General features: G+C 37.5%; 1 protein-coding gene across 1 annotated transcript in view; it reads left to right on the top strand.

The window, feature by feature from the left end:
* Positions 1-4,488, top strand: part of LOC140144243 (uncharacterized) — an 89,019-nt gene extending 84,531 nt beyond the window's left edge. The window contains exons 12-13 of the mRNA XM_072166060.1: positions 2,428-2,733; positions 3,430-4,488. Coding sequence (XP_072022161.1) covers positions 2,428-2,733; positions 3,430-4,488 — 1,365 coding nt within the window. The remainder of the gene's footprint in view (positions 1-2,427; positions 2,734-3,429) is intronic.
* The last annotated feature ends 12,555 nt before the right edge of the window (positions 4,489-17,043 follow it).

Below are 17,043 nucleotides of genomic sequence, written 5' to 3'. Positions count from 1 at the left end.
TACTAGGCACATACTAGGTCCATCCATGATAATAGTACCGTACTGACGCGAGTATAGTCCCACCCCGTTTTTGGGTGAACATTTTTCAAAATTGGGGGGTGGGACTATACTCGAATTTAAAAAAAAAAAGAAGTTTTTTTTAAAGTTTTTTATTTTTATAAATAGTAAAAATATAAAAAAAAAAAAAAAAAAAAAAAATAAAAAAAAAAAAAAATTCAAGATGTTTTGTATTTTTAATATGAAAATTGATAATTTGTATTCATGTCATTGTCTATTAATGATTTCAAAATGCATTGAATTTGAATGCATTTTGAAATCATTAATAGAGTCTGACAGGAATACAAAGTATCAATTTTCATATTAAAAATACAAAATATCTTGAAATTTTTATTTTATTTTTTAGGTCAACCATGAATGATCCTAGCATTTAGGTCTAGGTCCTGGGACACTCCAAAGCTCGAAAAAATAAATAACAAAAAAAATTTAAATTTTTTTTATTTTTTTTTTTTTAATTCTGAAATTTTTGAAACTTTAGGGGTGGGACTATACTCGAAGGTGGGACTATACTCGCGTCAGTACGGTAATAAAACCCTAGCACATGATTGGAAAAGTTACCTATTGTACAAAACTAGTTGCTCACACACCTTCACAATTGTGTATTGACTATAGTATAAGCTACTACCCTAGCTGCACAATATTAACATTAAGTTTTTGCATAATGTTAAACTGTCTGTTAGTTAATGGTAGTATATACCTCTTGCTTCTTTCCGTAACAGAAGGTACAAAGACTTCCCTAGCCGGTGCATTAAATCAGCGCAATTTATATATATTGTAGCAACATTTACTTATAGAAATTCCATTGTGCAGCGCGGTGTTGTATAGAGAATTCTGTGATATTCAATTCAGGGGGTGTATGGATTTCAAATGGAATAGCCCTTATATACATCCAGATGTATTAGGAATACACCCAAATGTATTAGGAATACACCCAAATGTATGAGGAATACACCCAAATGTACGTATTAGGAATACACCCAAATGTATTAGGAATACACCCAAAAGTATTAAGAACACACCCAAATGTATTAGGAATACATTCAAATGTATTAGGAATACACCCAAATGTATTAAGAACACACCCAAATGTATTAGGAATACATCCAAATGTATTAGGAATACATCCGAAAGTATTAAGAACACACCCAAATGTATTAAGAACACACCCAAATGTATTAGGAATACATCCGAAAGTATTAAGAACACACCCAAATGTATTAAGAACACACCCAAATGTATTAGGAATACATCCGAAAGTATTAAGAACACACCCAAATGTATTAGGAATATACCCAAATGTATTAGAATACACCCAAATGTAGTAGGAACGCACCAAATGTATTAGGAATACATCCAAATGTATTAGAATACACCCAAATGTATTAGGAATACACCCAAATGTATTAGGAATACACCCAAATGTATTAGGAATACATCCAAATGTATTAGGAATATACCCAAATGTATTAGGAATACACCCAAATGTAGTAGGAATACACCCAAATGTAGTAGGAATACACCCAAAAGTATTAAGAATACACCCATATGTATTAGGAATATACCCAAATGTATTGTGAATACACCCAAATGTATTAGGAATGAAATGGTCTTCCTTTCGCACTCTATTTTCAAACACTGCCTTTCAAAAATCAATTAATATCGCCATTTATTTGAAATAAGTGGTTGTTGACCACTCTTGAGACAATATGCAAATGAGGCTTAATAGCGTGGTCCTGCATTAATGCATAATTGAATATTAATTGATTTTTACCTTGATTTAAAAGAGCAAAGCAAATCTCTTAATGTATTGAATTATGCAAAGTAAGGTGTTTAAAATCTCTTTTGAAAGTCACAAGTACCTGGTCAAATAACGGCATATCAATCATCTAATGGCAAAGTTAAACACCTTTCTTTTCTTCTTATCAAAATTAATCATTTAAATACAATATACATCTACCCCATACTGTAACTACTCACTTTTTTTTTTATAGATGGGTGACTTGATCGACAGCATCGTTCACCCACTTTTTCCTATCAAAATTGAGATTTTGGCATCGGAAGCAAGCTCATTATTTTTTTCATAATCCTGGTGAAATTTTAGGCCTAAAATATATTCCGATTAGATGTTGTTATGAAAGAGTGACAGCCTCATCCCCAATTGTGGTATACCGTTCTATGGGCTGTTGCAAAACACATTTTTTACTTCTAATATCAAACGGCTAGTGTAATTTACCTCAAAACTTTCTAACCCATTTTGGTACAGGCCTCAATGTGAGGTACAAAACACAATACGGAACAACCTTTAAGTCCCCATTGTTTGTCAATGGCCAATTTTTTTAGGCCTAATAAAACATCCATTTCTATTCACAGAGCCTTCCCTTACAACAAGCTATCATCAATACAGCAGCAGGACAGCAGCTTCTCTCTCAGGCAGTTGCTGCTGCTAGTGCTACCACCACTCAGACATCAACTACCACTACAACCCCAACACAACAGGTGACCGCGCCCACCCTGGTGGCAGCAAGTCCTAGCATCATCACAGCCCAACAACAGCTGCATCTACAACAGACACATAAGATACCGATTCAGCCTACGGAGGAGCCAACGGATCTAGAGGAGTTGGAGCAGTTTGCAAGAAGCTTTAAGCAGAGGAGAATAAAACTAGGCTTCACACAGGTAACTAATGATGTTATACTAGCAGGTCTGGGGCTCCATTTTCACTAACATTTGCAGTTGGACCAGATTTAGCTTTTGCTGGCCCCCGGGCACAGCAACATATTTGTCCCATGGCTCTTCGGATGGTATATATGCACGCAAATTGTGGGAAAGATTTTCCCATATTGAAGCTAAAATGATTTAATTTGATATAAAATTGGATCGGTTGAGCCCATATTTATTGGTCGAGCTATGAGTTTTAAAATATTGGACGAGACGTAGTCGAGTCCAATATTTTACAACTTATAGCGAGACCAATAAATATTGGGCGTAAAGCATCCAATTTTATCCTTATTATGTTTTGGATCCAATATTTTCACACACTTGGATCCATCAAAACAATAATGGTTCAAAGTGGAACAAATTTGTACGAAGTGTGCACAAATGGGCACTTTTGAAGCTAAAATGGTCAATATGATAATAAAAATCACACACAGACAGGAGTCAGTTTTTGCCATCTATATCGTGGCCCTGTTTGTAACTTTACTTCGTCTTAACCCTTATTACATGTGTGCCAACCAAATTTTCTTTAGAAATTGAAAATGATCAGAACTGTACATTTTCATCACCATAATTGTGGCCTGCTCCCATAAAATAATTGTAAGTGTGAATGAATGTGCACTAATTTAGATGTTTTTTGTTGTTGTTTAATTACAGGGTGATGTTGGTCTAGCTATGGGTAAGCTTTATGGTAATGACTTTAGCCAAACAACGATATCCCGGTTTGAAGCCCTTAATCTCAGTTTTAAGAACATGTGCAAGTTGAAACCGTTGTTACAAAGATGGCTGGATGATGCGGACATCACGGTAACCAATCCCATCATCCTAGGACCAGCTATGAGTCCAGATGGTTTATCGAGGCGGCGGAAGAAACGTACCAGTATTGAGACCAACGTGAGAATAGCTATGGAGAAGGCGTTCTTGGCTAATAGTAAACCTACTTCAGAAGAAATCTCACTTCTTGCAGAGCAAATGGGAATGGAAAAAGAAGTCGTACGGGTTTGGTTCTGTAATAGACGGCAGAAAGAGAAGAGAATCAATCCGCCGTCGTTCAATTACGGCTCTTACCACGGGTCCCTATTGAGTCCTGGTTTATCACCCACTTTGCCCGCTGCATTCCAGTCGCCAGCAGTCAACACACATTCAGGGGTATTAAACTTAGCCACGCAATCACCAGTCAATTCAGGGGTATTAAACTTAGCCACGCAGTCACCCACTTCCAATTCGGGGGCGCTTAATTTGGCCACCGTGGTGACTACACCAAGTGTGGTGACCGCTAGCCCAGGAGTGGTGTCGACCGGCGGTAATCAGATGATTTACACAGCAACGCCTGTCAAAGGTGGCGACAACAACGGAATAGCAGCTAGCTCACCGGCGACAGTTTCATTGAATTCAGCAATCGTTCAAGCTGTTAATAACATGGCGTACGCCGTGAGCGTCGCTAATAGTAACACTACTACAAGCATACAAAGTGCCAACACAAACGGAATCGCAACGATAACTGTAAATAGCTCGAGTAAATCGGCGCCAACGCACTCTCTCAAGCGGGCGGCGGAAGCAGCTGGAAACATACCTCTTAAATTAACTACCACACCTCACAAGTCAATGGCCGATGATAGGTTATTGGCAATGGCAACACCTCAGAAATCCATGGCAGATGATAGGTTATTGTCAACGGGAGCGTCTGTAGGTACACGGTGCCGGGAGCACCTGTAGGGACACGGTGACTGACACTGCCGGACCTGTACCAACCGGCATTGTAGTACTTAGTGAACATCTCGCTGATAACAATAATTGATACACATGTTTTGTATAATTAATAGGCTCTTCCAGTTGAAATCTATACAACCCCTATGGGAGACTCTCTGTGTGGAAGATAAGTCGCATGTCATCCATAGGGGGAGTATGGATTTCAACTGGAATAGCCCACTAAGAAGTTGTAGCCTTCTCCACATCCGCTTGGCTTCTCACACAAACTGTCTGGCAATATTAAAGTATGAAGCTGTCCCTGACTAGATATACCACGAGTAAGATCCGTCTTTACAGCAAACTACAAAATATGGAAGGCTCTGTGGTATATAATCACTCCATGTGACAGTGGTCACAATTCATGAATATGTGTAGCTAGCCAAATAAGGTATTTGCCATAGAAGTAGTGATGTAACAGGATTAATTACCATAGCGATTGGTGAAAACTTTTTTTTGAATGTATTGCCCTGCACTAGTTGTATGCTGTAACTCTTCATCGCACCACTGATTATAATCAGTAATAATTATTAAAGAAATAAGACCTGGATTGTAATTCTATGGAATTTTCACATTATGCGGAGTCCATGTACGTTTCACTCGCACCTGTACAAAAAGTGTCTTTGAAAAGAGCGGTATTGTATTCAAATTTATGATTGCACACATCCACAGCCATGGCAGGTGATGAGTGCAGCCTATTTATAGCGCCGGGCAATACATTCAAAAATTGTTTTCACCTTTCGCTATGGTAATTAATCCTGTTACATCACCACTTCTATGGCGATTTGAAAGACAATGTTTCAAGTAGTGCTTGATGATGTCGTGGGCTTGTTTGTTATCATTGGTAGACGGTTTGTGTGCAGTTAGCGAACTCAACTGGCAGTGGAGGAGACTAGAGGTTGATTGTGAATACCAAATGAAAGATTAATTGTGATGAAAAAGGCAAATATTTTAGTTTTATTGTAAATTTTGTAGTTTGTAAATATACAAGGTACTATGATGAATAGACTGGGAAACTAACCTATTGGGCTATTCCAGTTGAAATCCATACACCCCTTGGGAAAGACATGACCTTAATATCTCACACAGGGGGGTAGTAGACATCAAATGGGGTTGCCAGAATAGGTAATTCCATTTGAAATCCACACACCTGTAAAGTGTTTTGAGGCTTGTGGATCAAGGTCTAGGCGTTCTGCCTGTGCGTAACGCACTATAAATCACTGCACATTATGTGGGAGATTAAGGTCATGTCTTTCATAGGGGGTGTATGGATTTTAGATAGAATAGCACCCTCCAAAAGTTTTGGATGTGTGTGGTGTTCAGGTGTTTATGTTAAATGTACAACTGTGACCATAATACCATTCTTCTTTGTCATTTTCGTTTTTTTGGTTTTTTTTTAAATTTGTTCTTTGTTTTGGAAATTCATAATTATGTGTTGTGACATTTGTATCTAAGCAAACTAGTATGTTCTGTACTATTGCTCTTTTTTATTTGAATATGATTTTCTTATTATTAATATTTATTTATGACTTAGTAAATTCAGACCAATATTGACATGAATAAAGTGTGTTTGGTATTATCAAGTCAAAATGAACGTCAAGTTTGTGTGTTCAATGTCACTTTGGAATTCATTAAAAGATAGTGAGTGGCATGTTATTTTATTTTGAAATTAACTCATAATTCAATTTATTGCGCTATTGCTGTTGAAATCTGTACACCCCGTATGGAAGACATGATTTTAATCTTCTACACAAGGGGTGTAGATTTTCAATGGAGTCACCCATTAAGGTAACCCTCATTGAAATCTACACCCCTGTGTTGGAGATTAAGGTCATGTCTTCTATAGGGGGTGTATGGATTTCAACTGGAATAGCCCATTGGATGTCTGTAGAATTTGTTAAACACAATTTGAGCCCTCACTTACAGAATTTACAAGCTTTTTTAATCAACAATACATTACCACTTTTTTCAGTCAAGCCTTGAAGTCAGTTTTGTCTTACAGTTGAGGTTCTTGTACCAGAAATAACAGGGCTGCTACCAAATGTCAAAAAGTCAGTCCGAACTTGGGTTGCCAGTTGTGATGGCAGATTAGACTATTTATGAGGTCTACCAACACAGATGAACTTTGCTGCTTGCTAGAAGAAGGTTCATGTAAATTTGTACACAAATATATCTTCATTCAGGTGCTCTGTACATGTATGTGTTTGTAAGAAGGAATTTGTGATTTCTGATTCAAAAAGTAAGATTTTTAGATTAGTATGATTCAACGTAACATTTGCCCATAGATGTGAAAAGTTGCAAAGGAGATTTGCAATATGTCCCGAGTTGCAGATAGCCGATATATATGGTATATTGCTGATCGAGATCGATGGGCAAACATGATGCATGCTAGGAATGAAAAGGGCTCAAAAGCTATAAAATTTGTCACCTGAAATCACAAATTTGATCCCTTTTCCTTCCCAGCATGCATTACGTTTCAAGGCATTAGCCAGAGGGTGTCCAGGTGTCATTTGGACGCCCTGTTTTCAATTTGGACACCCTGAAATTCTTATTTTTATAATGGAGTGAATAGGAAGTGGACACCCTGATTTTGTAGAATAAGGTATTTTGGACACCCTGAAGACACCCCTCTAGCTAATGCCTTGTTACGTTTGCCCATGATCTCAGTCAGTAATATACCTTATCACCATTGCATGGTGGTGCACTTGGTATCACAACATTTTGGAGCAAAACAATGAGATACCGTGGGCCGATTTGTGTCAAATTTCCAGCTAAGACGCAACTTGCAGAGGTGTACAGTATATTTTTTATTTTTCCAAATTATGTGCATAAACAGGTGTAAACTCAGAAATGATAAACATGATGGAGACTTTGCCTCTGGTACGCGTTCAATGATAACAACCCTCCTCAAAAGACTTCACCCAAATATGATGGTCTAGAGCCTCAGATGTAACTACAGTGGAAACTCGTTAATACGAGATCGCTTAATGCGGGAAACCGCTTACTACGAACAGAAACTCGTGGTCCCGATTTTCCCCTATTATTTACTGTACAAAATAACCTGTTTAATACTGAGGTAAATAAAAGCGAAATCCATAATACGAGCACTTGCTGTCAGTCAAAGCTTTTGTTTTCTATTGTTTTTATGATGGATAAAACAAGCTAATTTCCCAAGGTAAATTTATGATGTAAATCATGTGAAAAGTTGACAAAATACACGCGAGACATCACTTTTACGGCAAATGAGGATTCCTTTCCTATTTTTAGATGTTATAAAATCAAGTCATGACGAAATTTGCCATTTAAGGCCAATTATTGCTGACGACATATCAGATTAGCCAATCGCAAACGCGGAAGTCCGTCCTTGGGATCGAAAGTGGGAAACCCTTCAAGGCATGTTTACTAGCTGCTGGAAGTAGGGAAATCGATATCGCCATATAATTGTTTACAATAATCAGCTTCAGAAAATCATCTGAATTTCATCAGAAAGCTGTGAGAAAAATGCCTCTTACCGAAAATCAAAAACAACTATTAGCCTATCATACCGATTGAGGGAATTTCAAATTGTGACATTGCTCGGAGGCTGCAAATCTAGTATAAAATAATGAAGACGGCTATGCAGACTCGACCAGTGAAGTTTTGCTTGTACAGCCCACTGAGCCGACTTTAGGCTTAACACATGCAGTCTTCCGATACATATTTTGTACTTGACTTTTAAAACGAACTCCGCTTAATACGAGCTAAACATGCCGACCCCGGCGATCTTGTATTAACGAGTTTCCACTGTACTTTGTTTATTTCATGCACATATCTTTATTTTCTTGGTTTGTGACTGTATGTACCTGTTGAAGAAGTGTCAAGTGGGCTATTCCATTTGAAATTCATACCCCCCCCCCCTTATGGAAGACACGACCTTCATCATCCAGACATCCAAACACAGTGTACAGTGTGTAGATTTCAAACTGGGGTTACCTGAATGGGTGACTCCATTGAAATCTACACCCCTGTGTGGGCAATTAAGGTAATGTCTTCCATATGGGGTGTATGGATTTCAACTGGAATAGCCTCATATCAATACCAGAGCAGCTGTTACATGCACAAAGAATATTGTTGGTTTGTTTTTGTATAAATGTCCATAATGATATATTATCAAAACTTTATTAGAAACAATGAGTTTGTTTTCTTTGCGTCTACCTTTTATACATGACCAGTTCCCTTTAGAATGGCTTCTAAGGCCAAAAGAGGCCTGTCTCAAAGTTTGCAAAGAAAAAGAGAAAAATTGAATTGGCCAAATTTTCACAGACAAATGGGCACTTTATAAATACAGTATTAAAGATACGTTGAGGAACTTCATTATGGTGAGTTCAGACACTCTCTGTAAAAGGCCTACTCAGTGATTTGCTAATAGGTGCCGATTTTGGCACCTATGTTATAGAAAAATTATCAAATTCGTGTACATTGTGGAACATACTCTTTGCGTGGCTGTGCATAGTAAGCAGTTGTACGCAGATAGCCTGGCTAATATGGACGTGTAGTAGCATTGTACACGTGTGTAGTTAGCATGATTAGTCGCGGAGTAACAAGCGTAGTTGAATGTTCCATCTATAGTGTCATAGATGTGCTAACACAGCCTGTTAGAAGTTAAAGCCGAAAGATGTTTATTGAAGATAAAATAAATTAATAACAGTTTACATGAATATGTAATTTCTCTACTTAAGGGTAGATGCGGTATTGTTGGTCGAAGCAGCCAAAAAAATTGATTTTCGTTATTTAAATCAATATATTATTTAAAAATAATACTTAAATAGAAGTTTTGCAAAATCATGTACTTTGAAAACTTATTTAATTTATTGTTGTTAATGAGTTATGTACGTTTTACAAAAGTGTTGTTGTTTCAGCCCTCTTTACAACAAGAACCACAGGCCTGCAAAAGTACATCTGTGATATTTGAATTCTCCTACACACTCGTTATGAAATGATCAGTGCAATTTTCGCCAAAGTTCACTACCATTCGCAAGATGCTGTGAACTACCAAATCGCAACAGTTTAAAATACTTGCAACAGTTTAAAATAGTTGCTTACTTAAGTTGAGAAATTAGCTTTGTGTATTTGAATGGGGTTTGAACTAGTCAATACTGCTGTTTTCATTGATTTTAGTCAAATTTTCATTTCACCTTCACTGGGATCACTGAATGGGCCTTGAACTTAAGAAGATAGATTTTGCCTCTGTTGTTAGTTTTGTTTATAAAGTGCTGGTTAAAATGAATCTTACAATACAAGTTTTAAAGCAATTTTTTTAGACAGTCCTACTCGGCCCCATTGAGAATGTCAAGCACTGACAGCTTTGTCTGGTCACATTATATAATACAATGAAGTGTGTTGTGTTTTGTGTTTATTGCTATGTATTCATTCATGTACAGAAATATACCTCAAATTTATATGAAATACGGTAGGGAAATGTTGCTGTTACAATGGTAAGCATTAATGCATTGGTAATTAAGTTGAAAACCTTATAAATTACAATACTGAAGTGGCAGTATACAAAACTTACTTTTATCGATTCTATGATTTTGGAATTTTGAGGAAATGTTATAAGCTAAGAGCATTGCATCTCGACCATTGTCTGAAATAGGAAACAGAATTATAAATAATTCCTCCACATATTGATGGAGTAACCTGTATTTTTGTACAGGTTACCATTTCATGATACTTTTGTTATTTAACCCTAACACCATCGCTGCTTTTTGGAGAGGGAAGGAAAGAAGAAGAGAAAACTTTTTTTCTCAGGTGCGGTTTGAACCACTGACCCTCGGGTGCCAGATATGTGCATGGGCCTACCTTGCGGGGGGGGTCTAGCTTGCCCCAGCCAAGGTTTCCGCGACCATATGATCTGTTCGCATGATGATGCAATCACATCACGTATGATACCTGCCTGTGCCTATGTTTTGTGAACTGTGGTTTTGTATTGTTTAGTACGGTTAGGGTTAATTTGTTTATTTCAATGATCAGTGGTTGAAGCCCAATGCCCTTTAACCTTTTCCCAACTCTTCAATATAATATGGAATCAATGAAGGCTCAATTAAGTTGAGTAGAAGTTTATTATTGAATCTGATGTGAGACCACTAACTGACTGCTCTTAACCCCATGAGAACTACCTGCCTATTGGTCAAAAAGAAATTTTCATTATCAATTGGACCAATTAGCAACATTGTTAAAATAATTTCACCACGCAAAAAAATTGGGGTGAATTATTTGCAAAGCTCCATTCTGATTGGTGATTAAAATGAAGATATCATGTAATTGACCAATCAGTGGCAATGTTAGATCAGCAGGTAATGCTCGGGGTTAAAGCTGGAGTGATGTGGTGCAACTTTTCCGGTATTGATACATTAAGATATACTTCCAATTAAATTCCACAGATTTGACATTTTGTTTGGATTGGAGCTTCCTTTTATTCCCATAACCATCTTAAAACTTATAAAGTTTTAAAATGCATAAATGCTTTGCTTGATTTAAGCATGTTTCTCTACCATAATAGCCATGACTGATCAATATGTACACATAGTGTGTAAGTTACAGGCATATTTATAACGGCCAAGTTACATTGGGGAGATTTACATGGTGCAATGTTTCATCCATTTCTACTAGATTTCGATAGCAAGGACTCGAGTCTTGAATGTGAAGCTATCAGTGAGAAAAATTCGAAGCTAGCCAAAGTAACTTTAGATGGAAATAATATTTTGCGATATATTTAGTTTGTGATACCATGTTGGTATTGATCAGCCATGGGTTTGTACTATATTCTTTTTTATAATTGATTTTGTACATAACACTGTACATTCAACCTGACTTTGTATCACTAATGACAACAAGGATTTCTCTCAGTATAGATGCCATCAAGCTATTCAGTTGAAATCCATACACCCTTATGGAACACATGACCTTATCCTTCAATACAAGGAGTTTGAATTTCAAATGCGGTTATCTGAATGGATGACTTCATTTGAAATGTACAGCCCCTGTGTGGGAGATTAAGGTCATGTCTTACATAGGGTTTATGGATTTCATCTGCAATAACCCATTGCAAACACCCACTCCCGTGATAAAAGGACCGTTCACAAGTTCCTCTTGAGACTTTTTGAAATGAATCTACAAGTGTTTTACAAAATGATAAAATTTATTGGCAGCCTATTACACACTCTGTCCAATTTACAATGCCACACATTGTTACATTCGATCATAATGGCTTATTACGTAAAAAAGATGCAGTTTGGAAAGTGTCACTTTGGTCTAATCCACTGACTGTTACAAAGCATGCAGAATGTAACCATGAATAGGTCAGGGTTACCAAATACTACCATCTACAATCTGACAGAGACAGCACCACTTCTTGAGAAAGCTAGGACTCGTCAACTAAAATTTCTAGGGCATATACTCCGCTTGCCTGATGATGAACCAGTAAAATTGGATGTATATATGTCCCAACTCATGGCAAGAGGAAACCTGGATGGACCTTGTTCTGGAAATACATCCAGTGTCTTTTGGGGGATATGGACAGCATGCTGAGTCAAGATCAACTATCAGCAATGGCTCAAGACCGATGTAGCTGGAGGGAGCTTGTAGTCGCCTGCTCCGCAGCCGAAGGATGATGATGTTTGAGAGTTAGATGGTGCAAAGTGCAACTTTCAAAAATGCATCTTTTCTTACACAATGAGCCATTGTGACCCAGTGACCCAATGCAACGATATGTGACAGTGTAAATTTGACCAGTTGTGTCAAACACAATGTGCTACGAATAATTTTTATAATTTTGTAAAAATCTTTTTGTTTGATTGATTCTGAAAAGTTGTAGGGGGAACTTAAAAGTTGCAGGTCCTTTATATAGGGATGTATTTATAATACTGAAATGCAATGCAATAGTACTATGACCTGTCAACAAACTTGAAAAGTAATATGATGGTGTTATATTCAGTGTTCGAATTAAGGAAAAATAAATGGTTGTCCCACGGACAACCAGATTACAATTTCTGGTTGTCCGTCTCAAGTTTTTGGTTGTCTGTAGGCCTACAACGGTGACAAAGGCTACAGATTTATGGTTGTCCGATGGACAACCGAATCAGTATTCTTGGTTGTCCGGCGACTTTTTTAGTTGTCCCGGGCGAACGGACAACCAAAATTTCGAACGCTGGTTATATTGTATGTAACAGGGTTGTGAATACTGACAGCTGAAGATGGTATTAAATTATGACAACCACTGGGCTATTCCAGTTGAAATCCATATACCCCCTATGGAAGACATGACCTTAATCTTCCCCCAAGAGTGAATTTCAAATGGGTTTACCTGAATGGGTGACTTCATTTGAAATCTAAACCTGTGTGGGAGATTAAGGGCATGTCTTCCATAGGGGATATGAATTTCAACTGGAATTGCCCATTGTGAGAGTGTCTCATGAGTTCTATATTTCATTGCAATTGCAATGTTCTTGTATTATTCGGAAAATGGAAATGGTTTTTGAAACTTGCGGAAGATTTTGTTACGTCCACCCAACAAAGATTTGAGAGTGCCTAGTATTGGCCTATTCCAGTTGAAATCCATACACCCTATGGAAGACACAACCTTAATCTCCCACACAGGGAGTGTGAATTTCAAACGGGGTTACCTAAGTGGGTGACTCCATTTAAAAAATACCCATCCCTTGTGTGGAAGATCAAGGTCATATTTTCCATAGGGGGTGTAAGGATTTCAAGTGGTATAGCCCATTTATTGGCATCTATTTGAGAGAAAATGTTGTTGTAAACTCGCAGATTTGATGTATATTTGGATATTTTGATACAGTGATGTCTATAATAGACTGTAGTGTGCACACAGTGTAGATTCTGGTTACAGAACATTTGTAATGTAGTCTATTGAATGTGTAAATAAAATCATAATAATGTGCTTTATAAGAAAGTTTTGATTTGTAAATGATTCTATATTAAAGATTTATGTATTTCACAGTTCAGTTAACACAAACCTAATGTTGATATGTTTCAAACCCATTATGTCCAAGACTTGCATATTTCCCCCCCTCCCAACCCATCCCCACTTCTCCCACCCCAACCCAACTCCTCCCACACCATCCCCCACCCTTTCGATCACACCATGCCCTAGTATAGTATTCATCAGTAAAGCATTGTAACAATCCATGTGTTTTGAATAACAATTAATAAACTGGGGCACTTGGGATAGTCAACAAGGGCTTGTCGGGGCAAGTAAGCTTCACTGCTTCGCCATGCATAGAATTGCAATTGCGTGATCATTTTCATTTGCAACTTTCAAAAATGCATCAAATTTCGTATACCGGTACAGAGGGTTGTGTATGTGTGGGGCAGGAAAGACCTTCAAATTCCTGTGCAGCATCCCATAAGTGAGCAAGATGTTGCTCCCCCATCCTTTCATCCACATAGCTATGCTACTGAGGCAAGGTATCAGTCAGTGGATTCTACACCTCTGATGTGCACACATCCTGCCAGAGGTCCCTTGTTCTAATCCTGGTCAACAATGATTTTTACCAACATAAATTATGTCCTTAATAGAAGTGCACAAAAACTGCACATGCCAATCAACTTTGTGTATTTTGTATGTAACTGTGTACACTGTATGAACTGTATGTCTTGTTTAGACTAAAGCTAATATACCTCAATTACGAGTCGTGTACATATTTTTTTTCTTTTTTGACAAGATCGGAATAAAAAGAACTTCAAATTACATTTGCATATTTGTGTGCAGTTTTTTTCTTGATTTTCTTGAAGTCACTTGGTGTTTGGTGTTTTGACACAAAATGAAGGAAGACCCAATTGAAATAATTTGGTGTACGGTTTGACGCAAAATAATGGAAGGCCCAATTGAAATCATTTGGTGTACAGTTTGACACAAAATAAAGGAAGGCCCAATTAAAGTCATTTGGTGTACGGTTTGACACAAAATAAAGGAAGGCCCAATTGAAATCATTTGGTGTACGGTTTGACACAAAATAAAGGAAGGCCCAATTGAAATCATTTGGTGTACGGTTTGACACAAAATAAAGGAAAGCTCAATTGAAGTCGTTTGGTGTACAGTTTGACACAAAATAAAGGAAGGCCCAATTGAAATCATTTGGTGTACGGTTTGACACAAAATAAAGGAAGGCCCAATTGAAATTATTTGGTGTATGGTTTGACACAAAATGAAGGAAGGCCCAATTGAAATCATTTGGTGTACTGTTTGATACAAAATGAAGGAAGGCCCAATTGAAGTCATTTGGTGTACGGTTTGACACAAAATGAAGGAAGGCCCAATTGAAGTCATTTGGTGTATGGTTTGACACAAAATGAAGGAAGGCCCAATTGAAGTCATTTGGTGTACGGTTTGACACAAAATAAAGGAAGGCCCAATTGAAGTCATTTGGTGTATGGTTTGACACAAAATGAAGGAAGGCCCAATTGAAGTCATTTGGTGTACGGTTTGACACAAAATGAAGGAAGGCCCAATTGAAGTCATTTGGTGTATGGTTTGACACAAAATGAAGGAAGGCCCAAATGAAATCACTTGATACAAAATGAAGGAAGGCCCAATTGAAGTCATTTGGTGTATGGTTTGATACAAAATGAAGGAAGGCCCAACTGAAGTCATTTGGTGTACGGTTTGACACAAAATGTAGGAAGGCCCAATTGAAGTCACTTGGTGTACGGTTTGACATAAAATGAAGGAAGGCTCAATTGAAGTCATTTGGTGTACGGTTTAACACAAAATGTACGAAGGCCCTATTGAAGTCATTTGGTGTATTGTTTGATACAAAATGAAGGAAGGCCCAATTGAAGTCATTTGGTGTACTGTTTGACACAAAATAAAGGAAAGCCCAATTGAAGTCATTTGGTGTATGGTTTGACACAAAATGAAGGAAGGCCCAATTGAAGTCATTTGGTGTACTGTTTGATACAAAATAAAGGAAGGCCCAATTGAAGTCATTTGGTGTACGGTTTGACACAAAATAAAGGAAAGCCCAATTGAAGTCATTTGGTGTATGGTTTGACACAAAATGAAGGAAGGCCCAATTGAAGTCATTTGGTGTACGGTTTGAGACAAAATAAAGGAAGGCCCAATTGAAGTCATTTGGTGTACTGTTTGACACAAAATAAAGGAAAGCCCAATTGAAGTCATTTGGTGTATGGTTTGACACAAAATGAAGGAAGGCCCAATTGAAGTCATTTGGTGTACGGTTTGAGACAAAATGAAGGAAGGCCCAATTGAAGTCATTTGGTGTACTGTTTGACACAAAATAAAGGAAAGCCCAATTGAAGTCATTTGGTGTACGGTTTGAGACAAAATGAAGGAAGGCCCAATTCAAATTACTTGGCGTACAGTTTGACACAAAATAAAGGAAGGCCCAATTGAAGTCATTTAGTGTACGGTTTGAGACAAAATGAAGGAAGGCCCAATTGAAGTCATTTGGTGTACTGTTTGACACAAAATAAAGGAAAGCCCAATTGAAGTCATTTGGTGTACAGTTTGACACAAAATAAAAAAGAAGGCCCAGTTGAAGTCATTTGATACAAAATGAAGGAAGGCCAAATTGAAGTCATTTGGTGTACTGTTTGACACAAAATAAAGGAAGGCCCAATTGAAGTCATTTGGTGTACTGTTTGTAGGCCCAATTGAAGTCGTTTGGTGTACTGTTTGAGACCAAATGAAGGAAAGCCCAATTGAAGTCATTTGGTGTACGGTTTGACACAAAATGAAGGAAGGCCCAATTGAAGTCATTTGGTGTACAGTTTGACACAAAATAAAGGAAGGCCCAATTGAAATCATTTGTTGTACGGTTTGACACAAAATAAAGGAAAGCCCAATTGAAGTCATTTGGTGTACGGTTTGACACAAAATAAAGGAAGGCCCAATTGAAATCATTTGTTGTACGGTTTGACACAAAATAAAGGAAAGCCCAATTGAAGTCATTTGGTGTACGGTTTGACACAAAATAAAGGAAGGCCCAATTGAAATCATTTGGTGTACGGTTTGAGACAAAATGAAGGAAGGCCCAATTGAAGTCATTTGGTGTACTGTTTGACACAAAATAAAGGAAGGCCCAATTGAAATCATTTGGTGTACGGTTTGACACAAAATAAAGGAAAGCCCAATTGAAGTCATTTGGTGTATGGTTTGAGACAAAATGAAGGAAGGCCCAATTGAAATCATTTGGTGTGCAGTTTGACACAAAATAAAAGCAGGCCCAATTGATTCATTTGGTGTACGGTTTGACACAAAATGAAGGAAGGCCCAATTAAAATCATTTGGTGTACTGTTTGACACAAAATGAATGAAGACCCAATTGAAGTCATTTGGTGTACGGTTTGACACAAAATAAAGGAAGGCCCAATTGAAGTCATTTGGTGTGCAGTTTGACACAAAATAAAAGCAGGCCCAATTGATTCATTTGGTGTACGGTTTGACACAAAATGAAGGAAGGCCCAATTGAAGTCATTTGGTGTGCAGTTTGACACAAAATAAAA

The sequence above is a fragment of the Amphiura filiformis genome, unplaced genomic scaffold (assembly GCF_039555335.1).
Source record: "Amphiura filiformis unplaced genomic scaffold, Afil_fr2py scaffold_46, whole genome shotgun sequence".
Lineage (NCBI taxonomy): Eukaryota > Metazoa > Echinodermata > Ophiuroidea > Amphilepidida > Amphiuridae > Amphiura > Amphiura filiformis.
The sequence above is the reverse complement of the archived record's forward strand: the minus strand, read 5'-3'. Positions and strand labels throughout refer to the sequence as shown.